Raw genomic sequence first — 16,783 nt, forward strand, 5'->3', positions numbered from 1 at the left:
GGAAAGATCAGGAGAAAGAGACTGAAGGAGAAAAACGGCTGGACGAGTGCAGACAACAAGCGGGCGGGAAACCAGGCAAGACAGGCTGAAGGGTCCGATGCACGGCCGGTTTTCAACATTGTTTTTACTAGCCGGGTAAGTGCTTTACCTGCATGCATTCCTAATAAGTGAAGACCGCACCAAAACAAACCCACTGCACTCACATATGTACATTTCAGCCTTGACCCTGAACTACACGGCTCCACACACAAAGTTCTGCAATCCAAACACAATGAGTACATACTAGTATATGAACTGAGGGAACTACAGCTTGTAATAAAGCAGCTAATAAAATAACATTGACAAGACTGATAAGGATCAGACTTCCTCGTCGAGTCACTTTAGACGTCCGTGGAGTTTTATGACTTGAAACCTCCCTTAGGGAGCATGTATTTACTGTAGTGTGTGTGTGTCATACACATATCCATGGATATCCTTGTATGTGCCTGCTTCAGAGAGGTGTGCCAAGTCCACATGCTTTTAACTCATTTGCTCCCAAAACGTATAAATATGTTCTATTTTTTAATTGTTTCAGTGTCCCAAAGACGTATTTATACGTCTTTTACGTTTTTTTGTTTTTGTTTTGTTTTTTTACAAGAGACATTGTTGATGTCAATAATTACACAATGCTCATGGTGCTTAAACCCATAAAATTAGTCGCACCCAAACGCCAGCAGAGGGCGACAAAACACCAAAAAACACAAGTAACAAGTGGACATGACACTGTGCTGTCATTTTAATCTGTTTGAGCGGGGCATGTGCGTTAATTGCGTCAAATATTTTAACGTGATTCATTAAGAAAAATTAATTACCGCCCGTTAACGCGATAATTTTGACAGCCCTAGTAAATAAATTGTTACTTTGCTATCAAAAGCTCTATTTGTCTTGTTGTTTATGTTATTTTGTAAAAGGAAAACATTATTCAGATGTTTGGGATGTAACTAAACAGTGGCGCCACCAGGAAGTGGCCAGGGGTGGCCACGGCCACCCCTATAAATTGGTTGGACACCCCACTGGCCACCCCGCTTGCCAGTACATCGTTAGAATGTTGTAGCATCAGTTATGGATTTCATCCCAAATAAATGCATTTATTTTGTTTTGTTAACTGTAGGGCTGTCAGATTTATCGCGTTAACGGGCGGTAATTAATCTTTTTTTAATTAATCACTTGAAAATATTTATCGCAATTAACGCATTCGCGGTACGACTCATTCACACATTGCCGCAAACAGCCTACAATGGCACCGTTTTACTTATATACAGAGATAAGAGGCAGTGTCAAGTGAGTGGAGTAGATACAAGCATTCATTGGGGCCGTGCTTTTAATTGGCTTTAATTGGCTAAAAGCTTTGTCATCTCTCCCACAGCAACTATAAATATTGTGGGAAGCGACGTGGGGAAGAAGGACAGGAGTTGATCTTTTTCTTAACACCCTGTAGTGTACCCAACGCAGAGAAGATATAGCATTTGCAGCCACCACACACAGTCATGGTTGCACCACTTCCCATCATGCATTTGGGCAGAACAGCTAAGTCGATACAGTATCATTTACTGAAAGCTCAACAAATACACTAGATGGCAATATTTAGTCACAATATACAAACTCATATTTATCCTTATTACAAGTCTTTCTATCCGTGGACCCCTTTCACAGAAAGAATGTTAATAATGTTAATGTCATCTTGTGGATTTATTGTTATAATAAACAAATACAGTACTTATGTACAGTATGTTGTATGTATATATCCGTCTTGTCTTATCTTTCCATTCCAACAACAATTTACAGAAAAATATAGCATATTTTAGAGGGGTTTGAATTGCGATTAATTATGATTAATTAATTTTTAAGCTGTGATTAACTCGATTAAAAATTTTAATCCTTTGACAGCCCTAGTTAAATGTACACCTTATGCCTAATATATACAAAACACAATATAACAGAATTGTTGTGGAACTCAAAATGTTGACTGGACAGTTATGGACTATGCACATTAAATCATTAGTAACATCAAATATTACACAATTCACCAAAGTATATCAGTAGCCGTGTCCTTAAGTCTTTCTGATAGTTTCCCCCTGACCTTTTTACTGCAATAATATAATGAAAACCTGAAATTATGGCTTTTAGTTTTGGCCACCCCAAGATTTTAAGTGGCCCCCTCTGGCCACCCCTATGAAAAATTTCTGGAGGTGCCACTTTAACTAAAGCAAAAAATAGCTGTGTTAAAGTCAAAGTTATGTTTGAAATGTGTGAAATGTGAAATGTTTTCACAAAAAGCTCAATTTCTCTGTTTTTTCATCAGAAATTGGAAAATTGCTCAAACTAAGCTATTTTCTAATGCTGATTTCTAAAGAATGGAAAAAGATATAAACTTACTTTTTTTCCTGCTGAAAAAAAGAGAGTCTAATCTTTCTTTTGGTGGGTTCCATGTTTATATAGCAATAGAACAGAATTTTCTGTGGGCCTGGAAAAATCAGTCAAAATCCAGTAAAACAGCCGAGAGCGAAGGGGGTTGAACCGGTGAAAATTGCTGAAGTGAATGAATTAACGGTTGAGGGTGTTTTTTTGCAGTTAGAACACAGAAAAAGACAGCTGAACTGTTGAACGTTATACTACATATTCAACAGATATAGTGATAAAAACAACAATAGAGTTGCCCTCAAGACTATGCTATGTGAGAACAAGACTTGCAGGAAACCAGAACTCGCCGCTTATGTATGTTATTGTAAGTACACAATATTTTGCGGTTGCGTGACCGCTGTTCCCCTACGCTGTGTCTTTCGTGAAGGTCGTTGTTTGATGTGAATGTGGATGAGAAAGTCAAGATGTGAAAGACGATGTGAAAACCATGATGCTTCGTGTACAGTATACCAGTGTTGTCAGTAGTGAGTAATCTAATTACTTTTCCCATCTTTGCAACGCCGTTACTGTTATCGAGGACGTGAAGTGGCGCGTTACTACAATTTGGTTGAATAAGGCGCAAGTTGCCTGATTTATTCACAGTTGCCTGGGAAATATCTAGAGCTGAAACGAATACTCGCGCAACTCAAGTAACTCGAGTTTAAAAACTGATCCGAGTAATTTTATTCACCTCGAGTAATCGTTTATTTTGACAGCTCTAAGCATCACGTTTTGCTCGGACTACTATATATATATATATATATATATATATATATATATATATATATATATATATATATATATATATATATATATATATATATATATATATATATATATAGATAGATATATATATAGATATAGATATATATATAGATATATATATATATAGATATATATATAGATATATATATATATATAGATATATATATATATAGATATATATATAGATATATATATATATATATATCTATAGATATATATATATATATATATATATATATATATATATAGATATATATATATATATATATATATATATATATATATATATATATATTTCTTTTTTTTTTTTTTTTTAAATAAGATCTAAAGATTTTTTGAGTGAAAGTAGTGAATTAGTCTTTTTTTTAAATTCTAGTTACATTTGAGATGCAATTGTTGGCTGTTTTCAACAATATACATTGAAAATAAAGACATTGATTGACTTAAAATGGCTCAAGATTAGATGAAATGTCTTGTTTTCTCATGTATATTTATAATTGCTCTTCACCTAAAAATATATTTGTTTTATCCGATTACTCAATTAATCGATAGAATTTTCAGTCGATTACTCGATTACTAAAATATTCGATAGCTGCAGCCCTAGAAATATCATAGCGTAAGGGGGAGGAAGGAAGGGGGTGGTGACACTGTTGCAAACGCGATGATGATTGACTAGGTGGCTCAGAGCGTTAGCATAGCATTCACGTTCTCCTTAGCATTTAGCGTGGCGAGCGTCATTTTAAGGCCGAGTTATGCTTTTGCGGCAGATCTACCCTGTCCAGGCAGACCGGATTTACGACCCTCCGCTGTAGCCTGACATCCTCCTCCACAGATTCCTGACTGAGGACTGTGATTAGTCCGCTCAGATGGTTGTTTCCGGTTCAGCGCGAAATCACCGCCATTTTCAAACATTGTTGTGCTACACGCAAAAATGGACCAAGCCGACGAGAGTATCATCGAAAGGGTCCGCAAGTATGACAACCTCCACAATGTCTCGTCAAGACTTTATAAAGATTGCAAAATGGCAAGCAATTTGTGGAAGGAGATTGCTGAAAATATGGGGCTCTAGGTCAGCGCGACTGCATAAAAAAATGGAAGAACCTCCCAAACAGGTATGTATGTGTTCAGAAGTGAATGGCCACACGAAGCGGTGACACAGTCGGCCAAAAACTGCCAGCTTTTTATCACTTTGTCGTATTTTTGGTTGGTGCACTTTATAATTTATTGTGTACGTATGTTTGCTATGAGTCTGTAACTTATTTACATTTTACACTTAAAGTATATGAAGAATAAAGTACAGGTTTGATGTCAAAAGAGTTGTTTTGATGTTTAATTTTCAACAAAAGACAGTTCACACACTTGATACATCATCACTGATTGAGAGTGCCTCGGTGCTATGATAACATGTTTACCATCAAGGCTTCCAAAGCAGTTTGGGAAGTTCCATAGCTGCCAGAAATCTGCAATGGCTTCCCACTGGCTAGTTTTTGGACATGGCAAAAAATCGGGCTGGAGGGCTGTCCACAATGCTTTGCAGGTCTTACACAAAAAGCTGGACACATTGCTCGACGCCAGTTTGGAGCTAGCTGCCACAGCTTGCTGGCTTCCACCCGAGGCTAGAACTCGTAATGTGACTGCCAGTCTCTGTGCGGCATCACCAGTCAGACAAACCCCCTCCGCAACAGTCTTCTGTGTCGCCTGCACCTCAATATTTGTATGATCAACATTTGTTGTTCAGTGTTGATGAGCTTGAGATCTGCATTCAACCGTTCCATGTCCGTTGGCATTGTTGTGCAACCGGAAGAAAATTAGAAGAAGTCGAGAAGAGTCCCCCAGAACCGTACAAACACAACGCCACATTCCTCTCGTGGCTTCGCGGTGAATTACAGCGCAACGCGTTCCCTTGCCGCAGAACTATCAAATGCTCATTGAACCTGTAGGGCAGATATGTCCAAAGTCCGGCCCAGGGGCCAAATGCGGCCCGTGGTCAAATTTCACCTGGCCTACAGCCTCTGTCATAAAATCAATAACGTCTGGCCCGCACACAGACTTAATAAATTGGTCAGCAGTACTGCAGCCAGCATATGAAGTAGCTTACACACGAAATGCTGCTCCTCATTTACCCACTAAAAGGCAGCAGCACTTTAACCCTTTATTGCCAAATGTATCACATTTGATACACTTAAAATTTCACAATTTTGAGACTAATTTAGAATTTTGACATTTCTTTTTGAAAAAAAAAAAAGATTGATGCAAGTCAACACATGCATCTGCAGGTTGCATGAGAAAAAAACATGATGTAGCATGGGTTATAGATATTAGAGCGCTTATTACACATATTCATTTTGACTTTTCTTTTTATAAATTTGAAAAATAGGTTTCATTAGGACCTTAATTTTCAAATTTTGGGATTCTCTGATAATTGCTTCATGTTGCAGGTATTTAAGGGCTAAGCAACATTACTCCGTGTGACCCATTACTTCCATTTTCTAAAATGGCGACAATCAACAACAAAAAAAAGAAAGTTGACTGTGATGGCCGACGCTTCAAGGATAGGTGGAAATTGGACTATTTCTTCACTAAAATACGCAACAACTGTGTCTTGCCTCATTTGTAAAGAGACAGTCGCTGTTTTTAAAGATTTCAATGTGAGGCGAGAATACCAAACAAGACACGCTGACATGTACGACAAGATTACAGGGAATATACACAGCGAGAAATTGAAGCAACTTGAAGCTAGTTTAATTTCACAGCAGTAGTATTTCGCAAGAGCCCGAGAGTCGAAAGAGAACGCCACAAAGGCTGGTTGCGAGATTGTTGAAATTATTCATTAATAACATAATAAATCAAATGTGACACACTGAGTGGCTTGCTAAATTTTGCTTAAATATATTGTTCTACGTAAAAAGGACGTGAGCCAAGGTCGGCCCCCCACATTTTTACCACGCCAAATCTGGCCCCCTTTGCAAAAAGTTTGGACACCCCTGCTGTAGGGTCTACATCGTCACTACGCCGTCACCGCAACGCAGAAGCATAACTCAGGCTTTACACTAGGGGTCCCCAAACTTTTTCCTGTGGGGGCGACATAACTTTTCCCTTCTCTGATGAGGGGCCGGGGTCAGTTTGTAACAGAAAAAGTGTGACGATTGCAGGAGTGCCTAAATGTAAAAATGTATTGTTTTTCAGAAATCCACAATCAAATAATCCTTTTTGGATTCTTCACGGAACAAAAGTAAATAAAACAATAATATATTATATAATAATAATAATAATAATAAATAATAATAACTGAAAAAGAGGGTTAATTTGACTGGGGATCCCTCTGTGGGTGTGTGGTATAAAGCCGGCGACGCTATGGAGTTGTGACTCCGATCAGAGAATCAGTAGGGGACGTTCAGGATTTATTTGTTTCCTTTAATGATGATGAAAGGAGTATGAGATTTATTTTGTTGTATTGTGGTTTCTGTGAATACAACATATCCATATAACATGTCAGTAATATAATATATATATAACCTATAAACATATACTGTATTATAAACAAATCTAAATTAACAGGAACAAGATTAAATAAAATACATAAATAAATGAAATACACTGCTTACATAATGCATACAATAATGAGCATACACATTAAGCAGGAAAATAACAATTTCAATAAGCGAATTGGCAATAAACAAAATTCAGCCTCCACCATGTAGCCAAAGGGGCCAACGATTAGCATTAGCAATTAGCGCTAGCGTCTAACCGTAAGCACACGGCGGCTAACGGTTAGCTCGTGGCGGCTAACGAATACAAAGTGACTCGTCTCGTGTACACCGGCATTGAAGGGAGGAGAGACAGTAACTCGTGCACACCAATGAAGGGAGGAGAGAAAGTGATAATAATAATATTTAAACTAAAGAACAAACATGCAATGGGGCTTTCTTACAATAAAACTATTAATTAAATAGATAATAACCAAATAATCCTCTCTGTAACCCAAATAATAACCCAAATGTGGAGGCGGGCCGTATCCGTAGTTTGGTGACCTCTGCTTTATCCCTTCGGGAAACTTTTTTTACAGTGTTATATAGGTGATTTTTTTCATTCTATCAGTTAATATAAACATGTTTTATGTGAAATATGTTATAGAATGTATAATGTAGAACATGAAAAGTAATGTCAGTACTTGAGGAGTGCAATGAGGAGCTGATTGAAGTGGTTGAGGAGAGTGAAGTCTGGGCTTCCCTGCTAAACTGAGTTTCTAACTCAATTATTTTTTGGGAAAAGTAATCTGTAACTAACTACCATATTGGCCCGAATATAAGACGGCCCTGATTATCAGACGACCCCCTCTTTTTCAAGACTCAAGTTTGAAAAAAGACTTTTTGAACACCAAATTATTTTTTATACAGAAAATAATTACAGTACATCCGAAACAAATGATTATAACAATATATTCAAGAGAAAAAGCATGTTATTTTGCCTCATTCAAATCTTAATATCTGAACATTCAAATATGTAAACTAAAGTGCAATCACATTTGTAAATGAATGGCTTCTGGTTTTTAAAATGTAAATAAACAAATCTTTTCTGAGAAAACGACAAAATTGCATTAACTGCATTAACGATCAAAGTGAAGTCTAACTGTAACTGTAGTCTTGAAACAAATCTGAATAAGGAAAAACATTGCAATAAAAAATTGCAAACTGGTTAAACTTGAGAGAAGCTGTGATCTGTCATGACAGAACATCGCTTCAATGATATCTGGCGCCATCTAGCGTCGTGAATGGGGAGAATAGCTGAGATCTGTCATGACAGAACATCGCTTCAATGATATCTTGTGCCATTTAGCGTCATGAATGGGTATAATGTCTAGACCGCCAATATAAGACGACCCCCTCTTTTTCAGTCGTATTTCAATGCAAAAAACACAGTCTTATATTCGGGCCAATACGGTAATTACTTTTTTAAAGTAAGATTAACAACACTGATGTATACTAAGTAACATGAATGCCTGTCGTTGGAGTCATCATAAAATACCCACATGTAACAATTAATGCACGTGACCCACTGTACCCCTTCATTATCTTTTTACAGGCCACCCCTTTGGCTGAGGCACTTCTTATAATGATGTATGTTATCAATACAGGCATGGCAGAGCTTCATTCTTTGCTGCTATTAATAAACACAAGAAGTGGGCCCTCAAAACAGGCTCCGTATGGCTGAGTGAGAAGGACTGAGAGATAGATTGAGGGTCCAGGACATCATTGGTGTGGCGTGTCAAAGTAATAGGTTGTTATCACGGTTGTTAGTTGAAGTGATGAATAGCAAACTGTATCACAATGAGAGCTGGTTCTGATTGTTTCCTCACTAGAAAAGTTGGTTGCCACGCGGGTTGGTTGTCACACTTACTACACGGGTGGTGTAGCGCAATATCAGTATAGAAGTGATCAGAATTGACCCAAGAGAAAAAAAAAGTAGAGTGTTACATCACAAGGCAAATTACTTTTAGGTCGATTTCAAAAATTTAACCCGAGATATTAAGCTTCCAAGTAAAATATGAATGACTATTTTAAAGCATGTTGATGAGAATATATGCCTGTTCTCCCCTTCCTTTGTAATCCATTACTCACGGGCCTCGAGGAAGTCAAATTGAAGGGTAGGCATGTCGGGCCAGATGACAAGGCAAATATGTCTCAACACACATTTATACCTTGACTTTTATGTTACCATATAACAAAAGCTTTACAACGGTTTACAGTGTTGTATAAACAGCCTGGAAGAAGGTGGTTTTTGTTACATTGCTCATGAACCTGGAGGCATATGTTTGTGTGGACTCCAACATAAACGCATATAGCAGGAGGAAGACTTGGAAAATAGGGACTCTGTTCCTTCGTGTGTTAAGAGTGTTATTCATACAGGTTACTCATTCATCCAGAGCAGCGGAGGGAGTGGTGTCACACATGTGCAACAATGCTGAATGAAGCCGTTGAATCACAGTGCATTTCAACAATGCAATTGCTATATAAAGAACTGAACTTTTGATTTTCTTTTATTTGTGGAAAACATAAAACAGATAGCAGTTGTTAGGACAAGAATGGAAAATCAATACCAATCTGTGGTACATTGCCCAATGACACAGTATAGAAGCGCTTATAGAGAAAGGAGGAACTTAAAACCATAGACTAAAAAAGGCAACAGAAATGCTCACTGACCTAAAAATGCTTATTGCGCAACTGATTTTTTTTGTAAGCCTGACAAAAATTGACGAAAACAGACAACTGGTGAAATTGAGATTTGTCTTTTCCATTTTGGGATGTCCTGGTCATAAGCGGATTTTAAGGGGGGGCCAAAGGGGCCAGCCCCCCCCCCCCCGGTGGCCAAAAAGTGTCATTGCATGTAAGTGACTCTACTACAAATATACAAGTTATAAAGCAATAAAACTGCAACAAAAATGAAATTAACAACAAAATGTATTTTTATAAACGGTCAAAATTAAACTTCAAACAGATCATGTGACTAGCGACTTAACGGTCATTTGCTTTGTATATAATTTTCAAAAAAATAAATAAAAAAAATATGGGAGGGAATTTTTTTTTTTCTTTGACTTTTTTTGGGGGGGGATTGAAGCAACTTTTTTTTTTTTTTTATTTAATCTCAATTTTTTTTTCGCATTCAAAAACTTTTTTCCCCAGATTGAATTTTGTCTTTTCTGGATTGAAATGATTTTTCTTTTTGAAAATTATATTTTTTGAAGCAACTTATTTTTTGATTAAATAATAAAGACAAAAATGTCCTTGCCAAAATGTGTCCCAAAATCAAATCAGCGTTACTTCAATCAAAAAAATAAATAAATAAAAGAAAAATAGCTTTCACATGCATTTTTTAGTTTACATGCATTTTTTTAGTTTCAAATGTATTTTTGCATTCAAACACATTTTTTTATATTAAAGCAACCTTTTTTTTGGTTGAAAACATATATTTTAATTGAAGCAACTTTTTAAATTTATTGAAGCAACTTTTTTTTAAATTGAATAATAAAGACACAAATCTACCTCCACATGGCTCTGCCAAGGGGAAACAAGTTTTGGCTGGGGTAACTACATTGGCACGACACCGGCAGGCCTACCATATTCAACGGATGACGATCTTGGCGAAAAGTATTGCCTACGCAGCCTGATTTAGAATTCCCCTCAAGAATGTTGGGAAACAAAAAACGCTCAATGTCAACTTATTATTATAAATATTCTTGTAAGTTAATTTTATTGCTGACACTGCGTTTCGGGGTCATCAACATGTTGTGCCCCCCCTGCCCCAAAAGTCAAACTCCGCCTATGGTCCTGGTGCTTAATTGGAAGGTTTCCATCTGCTCTCTGGCCTAAAAATGTTTAATTTTTTGCAACTATATTTTGAAATTATGCATAAGACATGAAAATAATTGATAAAAATCAACCTCATAGGAGAGTGCAGGAGGTTTTTTTTTTTTTTTTTTTGAACCATGATTTTGAGTTATTCTGAAAATTTGAGATTTGTGGTAAAACCCATTTCAGAAAAAAATGAACAAAAATCAAAAAAGTGATGTCTTTTTTGAAGATTTGTTCACTGCACTGTAAAAAATTTCAGTGTAAAATAACGGTAAAGAGCTGGCAGCAGGGTTGCCATTGATATACTGTTATTTTACAGTCTTGGTAATGTAAAAATGTTTCACAGTAATAGTCCGTAATCCAGAAAAACTGTTGATTCCTGTATTTATAGAAAATACAGTAAAAGTCCGTCAGCAGGATTGCCATTACCAGATTTATTTTACAGTCTTGGTAATGTAAAAATATTTAACAGTAGTAGTCTAATCCAGGAAAAACTGTATATTCCTGTATTACCAGAATTCACAGTAAAGAGCAGTTAACTGAGGAGCTGCAGTACGCTGCGTTTGTAACGATATACTGTGTTTTAACAGTATTTGGGAAAATTACAGTCTATGAATGCATATATTTCCGTCTAGTACAGAAAAAAATGCTGATGTCAGGGGCGAAACAGAACAGGTTTTATTTCATCGTGTTGGCAGGCAGTGAAAACGGACAGGAACTAGAGATGGTGCAGTCGGGTTGTGTAGGTCAGGCTGAGCAGGCTGGAGATCTGCCGTAATCGGGTCAAGCAGGACAGGTTGAGCTCAATGGAGTGCTGGCATGGTCTGGTCAAGCAGAACATGCTGAGCAAGTTGATTGGGCTGGAACTCTGGAGTAGTCGAGTCAGGCAGGACAGGCTGGGTCAGAAGTGGTGATCGGTCAAGGACAAATCCCAAAAAAACCCTAAACAATATACTACAATTGTCCAAACATTTCCACCGATGAGTCAAGCCTTGTGCTAATGGCCGCTGCTGGCACATTTCATTTTTTAATTCTGCTGCTTATCGGCTGCCTCCCTGGTTATCTTTTGCCAACGTCTCCAGCTGCACAGGACTGCAACTAACCCTAAACCAGGCTGCCAGCTTCCTTTCCTGCTTTTATAGCTCTGGGTTGTGCATGGGTTGATTGGCCAATCTCTTCCAGCTGTTCATCGTTTCCATAGTGCTTGCATGCCGGTGATTTTCCAGTTCACGCCCTGGTTGTCTGCTCAATGCTTTTTTGTTGATGTTTATCAGGGTTTGACTTTACAATGCGTGAAAAATCATGTGCGGGTTTTTGTTCATACCAATCATGAGGTCAGCCTTTCACCAATCTGGTTTCTTACAAGTGCAATCAGGGGATTGCAGTCAGGTGCTTCTTGTTTCCACTGAAACCTCATCGGTTAAACTGTCTGTGCTGAATCAGTTGAAACAAAGACCAGGACCCACTGCGGCCCTCAAGGACTGGTTTGCCCACCCTTGGGTAGGGTCATAATCGGATCTGCGTTAATGGCGTTGGTCCGCCGTCACTGCTACACAGAAGCATAAATCAGCCTTCAGGGTGATGGAATACTTCCATTTTTGGAGAAGGGCCAGTTTAGATCAGAGTGGGGATAACACAAGAAACATATAACATATGAGTAGAATAGAATGGAGGCGACGTCAAATAATATAATAATATAGCCTATAGGCCAACAAAACATCCAGTCTGGTGTTTGCGTCGATGTGATTGTGTTGTAGGCTCAACTCCCATACGTCATCCGCTACAGCTAACGCTAATGCCTTTAGCTAACATTTGCAACATCAAAATTTAAAACTACTAACAATCAAAACATAAACATAATAATTTTATAAAATAAATAATAATAAAAATAGAGAAATAATTAAAAATAAATGTTATCGTTTTGTAACTCCACTGTTGGATACGTATGAGACACTTGGATTTTGCCTTTTTAACCGCTCACTGGCAAACACCTTTTATTTATTTGCCCAAAAAATTCACTCAGCTGCATCATTTGCAAAACAATAGAAAACTGCCCTCTACTGGCACTCCAGAGGAATTAACATGATTATTATATATCGCTATCCAGCAATCCTCAGAACAGGGGTCCCCAAACTACGGCCTGCGGGCCGGATACGGCCCGCCTCCACATTTGGTCCGGCCCCCTGAACTTTTTTTTTTTTTTTTCAATATTGTTGTCTATTCCCTGGCTTTTTTTTTTTTAAAAAAATTTGTGAAGAACCCAGAGAGGGTTATTTGGTTATTATCTATTTAATTAAAAGTGTTATTATATTATATTATTTTTTATTTTATTTACTTTTTTTCCGTGAAGAATCCAGAAAGCGTTATTTGATTGTGGCTATCTGAAAAACAATAATTTTTTTCCATTTAGGCACGCCTGCAATCGTCACACTTTTTCTGTTACAAACTGACCCTGGCCCCTCATCAGAGAAGGGAAAAGTTATGTGGCCCAAACAGGAAAAAGTTTGGGGACCCCTGCCTCAGAACTTTAGTTTAATATACAATAATTTAGGTAATATGAGTAAGACTTAATTAACTCACCGTTTATAAATTGGTACACATAAATCCCAATATAAGTTGAAGAACAAGCACTGAATAACAGCAAATGTCATCTAAAGTCATCCTCTGAAGAGTCTCCAACATCCAAATTAAGGCTAATTATGTCCACCAGGATTTGATGGCAAATTATTTGCGGTGTCTAGTTATTTTAATTTAAATAGGCAAAAAACATAGTCTATATTGCCACAATGTAAAAGATGTCAGATTTCTGACCATGCTCCAAATTTCCAGTCAAAACTCAGTTTCCAAAAAATACGGTAGTGTCATGTAATTGAAACATTAACATACCGTTTACAGCATTTGTCTTGTTGCTTTAATGCTGGTAACCCACAATGCATTGCCAACTACAGTAATAAACTGTTTAACACAAAAACGGTATTTTAGTGTTCTAAATTGGCCGTAAATTTACAGCAATTTTTTACAGTGTGTCTGTGAAACTGCTTGTTGTTCATTGCATAATGTTCACTGCCACAATACACCACTTGAATATCAAAGTTTTGCTTGTGTCAACGCAAAAAAACAAAACAAAAAAAAATCAGGCGGGTTCTTGTGTTGAAAAAAATGTCAGATCACTTGTGCCTAAAAAACACATACCGAGGGAAAAGAGAGAAGCAATACACATGCACACACTTTGTTATTATACGATTCCATAAAAGGAATGTGACACCCGCGCACACATACACACAAGAAGAGAAGGACGGGAAGGAAGGAGAGGTGGCATGACCCAACTTGCACTCGGCTCCAATGGAAAAGTATCAGCCGCTTCGCACAAAGACTCTGGAAAGAGGACCCGGGAAACGAGGCATTCCGCAGGATAGACCTTGTGTACATTGGACTGAGCTTGAGCTTAGCTGGAGAAGGAGGAGGTCAGCGGATGCAAGTGAGATTAGGCAGAAGTGGAAAAAGACTAGGAGGTGCAGAAGTGATAGGAAAGAGAGGAGAAGGTGATGAAGATTGATGTTACAATCAGGATGTGCACAATTAGCAGGGGGCTAATGACTGACAAGGCACTCTCTGTTTGTAGATTCCAACCTTTAGCCTATAAACCTTTCAATCCTCTTTGATCAAAAAGGATAACATGAACCTCATCAACTTCCGCAAATGTTACATCAATCTTTTCCATTCATGCTCTTGCCCATTGTTACCTCTGCTGAATTGAACCATTTTATTTTACATTAGAAAAATCTCTCATTGCACCATCAGACTAAAATGTCACAAAAAGTATGAAAACTGAAACAATAATTGAAATTTACTTACAAATTTTCTTAGCGTGAAATTTCTAATTATACTGATCTGGATCAATAACTAGATCGGTTAAGCAACGATCTAAATGAATCGTTCCTAACAGGGGCGTTGGAAGTCACTCTCAGCAGGGAGTGCTGAGCATCTTAGTTCTGTTTTTCCTATCCCAAAACAGCCGCTTCGGTCCAAATTTCATGTTTCAACGTCATGCTCGCGCCTTTTCTCCATTCAAGGCGTGCACAATGGCATTGCACACGCATGCTGGATAGTTGACTTACTACTACTAGGCTACCACAAAGACAGCGTTCTGTTTCACCTACAGTGTGTGGGAGTTTTTTGCATTGGAAATAAAAGCGCCCATGTATTAAAATTCAAATCCACGCAGCGAGACGGCACAATGACACACAAACACATTTGAAAACTAAAAGGTCCAATAAGCCTCAGTTTAACACCCACTTTTAACAACACACCAATTAATTGCACAGGAATATCCAACAGCGCTCTGCATGGTGGCAGGTCAACAGCAACAACAAACAATAATATGGCTGCAGAGTAAACAATTTGAAGTTCTCCACGGTGTAAATCTGCAGCTAACCTCTCTGGGGACTGCACTAAACTATCATAATCATCTTAATTTTTGACCTCGAATCACATTTTAGAAAATTTAGCTGTTTCTTGTAAAGAAAAAAAATCACTAACTCATTTTTGCGCCATGTTAACGCCTCCTCTGTCAATAGTTAACGTATCCGTTCCAATACCGCCTTATTCAACGGGACCTGGTAGCAAGCAAGGTGTCAGGTGGTGACCATGTTATTAACAAAAAAAAAATCTTTTTCAACATATATATTTAATCCTCACAGTTAAATCGGCTATTGTTTCTATGTTTTATTTATTGATATATTTTAAAAAAAAAAAAAAATCATTTTACTCTAACCATCACCAGGGGGGTGCTGCAGCACCCCACTTCCCATGCCCTTTTGCGAAAAGTACACTTTTTAAGTCAAATATTTGAAATGATCCTGCACGCAATTGTAAAAACGTCAAAATGTATTAGTAATTTTTTACGTGTACATGATGACATATCAAATCGATAGAAGGCTCTTGAATCGAACTAAAACCGAATCACGGCCACTGTCGTATTGTTATCCAAAGAATCGATATCGTGTCGTAACTTGTTGAAATTGTTGATTTACACCTCTGATGGATACAGGAACAAAAATACAGGAATTGTAATGTATTCCTCAAAAAACTGTCATCGACATTGGGGAATTAGCGGATGTAGGGTTGAAGACAAAAAAGCTGAGCAAAAATAAACACCTTATGCTTAATAAATACCTGTTATTATCTACAGTGGGTTAAAAAAATACCTCACCTCTAAAAATGCAAATTTTAGTGGCTGTTATTATGTTGACTATGGATGATACCAAAACATTTTTACCACAGGCTACTCATGGCATCTGCAATCCTGAAGTTTACAGTAGAGTTTTTGGAAAAAAACAAGGAAAAACTCAATGCAGTTCATTCAAATAGTATTAAAAGACCTTTAAGGAGCTATCAACAATATTGCCATATTGATTTCATTTGCATGTAAGTGTAGCTAATGTTTTATCTCGCAAGCTTTTGTATCATGATGTCATTCAAATGGAGGCCAACCCTGCGAGTGAAGGGTTGTAACCACACCCACGGTCAGATCACGCATGGGTCTTTCTCCCAAAATATGAATTCTGTAGGAAATACAGTATCTTCTCAATGATGACAGCATTCTCATCAAAACATACCTATTTATAGCATGCACAACACACTTACCTGTGTATGAAGATTTTTTCATGGTGGCAGCTGTTTTGTCCTGCAGTCAGTGATCTTTAAAAACGTGTAACCGTTGTTTTTGTTTGTTTGTTTGTTTGTTTTATAATATGTTTTCCCTTTTACTTCACTTGGACTATGTTAAGTTTGAGGGTGTATTCCAGTGGACGGTGCACCTCTTTGGAGAGAGAGAGAAAAAGACGGTATAGAGACAATCACACCTGCACTCCTGAGTCATGACGCACGCCCATGCGGCATGTGCGGGAGTGGTTTGGCTCTTAAACTGTGTACTATTTCACATTTGGAGCCTTACCTTAGGCAGATAAAGTGTACAATGATGTCTGTTGTTTGTAGACACTTTGTTAGTTCCGTTTAGGGAAAATGTTCATTAAAGAGAATATGAGAGTTGTTCCACTGACAGCGGACGTTTCTTGTACAGTAGATATGCCTCTGGAGGCAATGTGCATATTTTATCAAAAAAATATTTTTGAATAAACTCTCGAAAGGCGAAGTTTTCACTTTAAGGTTTTGCAACCTAAAGTTGTGTTTGATGCAGACAGAAGGAGATACTACCTTTTCTTGGAGGC

At 37.6% G+C, this 16,783-nt stretch overlaps 1 protein-coding gene across 1 annotated transcript in view; it reads right to left on the reverse strand.

The window, feature by feature from the left end:
- LOC130904821 (septin-9-like) overlaps nt 1-16,299 on the reverse strand; it is a 146,985-nt gene extending 130,686 nt beyond the window's left edge. Inside the window, exon 1 of the mRNA XM_057817862.1 lies at nt 16,200-16,299. Coding sequence (XP_057673845.1) covers nt 16,200-16,221 — 22 coding nt within the window. The 5' untranslated portion in view covers nt 16,222-16,299. The remainder of the gene's footprint in view (nt 1-16,199) is intronic.
- Nucleotides 16,300-16,783: the final 484 nt, after the last annotated feature.

The sequence above is a fragment of the Corythoichthys intestinalis genome, chromosome 16, assembly GCF_030265065.1.
Source record: "Corythoichthys intestinalis isolate RoL2023-P3 chromosome 16, ASM3026506v1, whole genome shotgun sequence".
NCBI lineage: Eukaryota > Metazoa > Chordata > Actinopteri > Syngnathiformes > Syngnathidae > Corythoichthys > Corythoichthys intestinalis.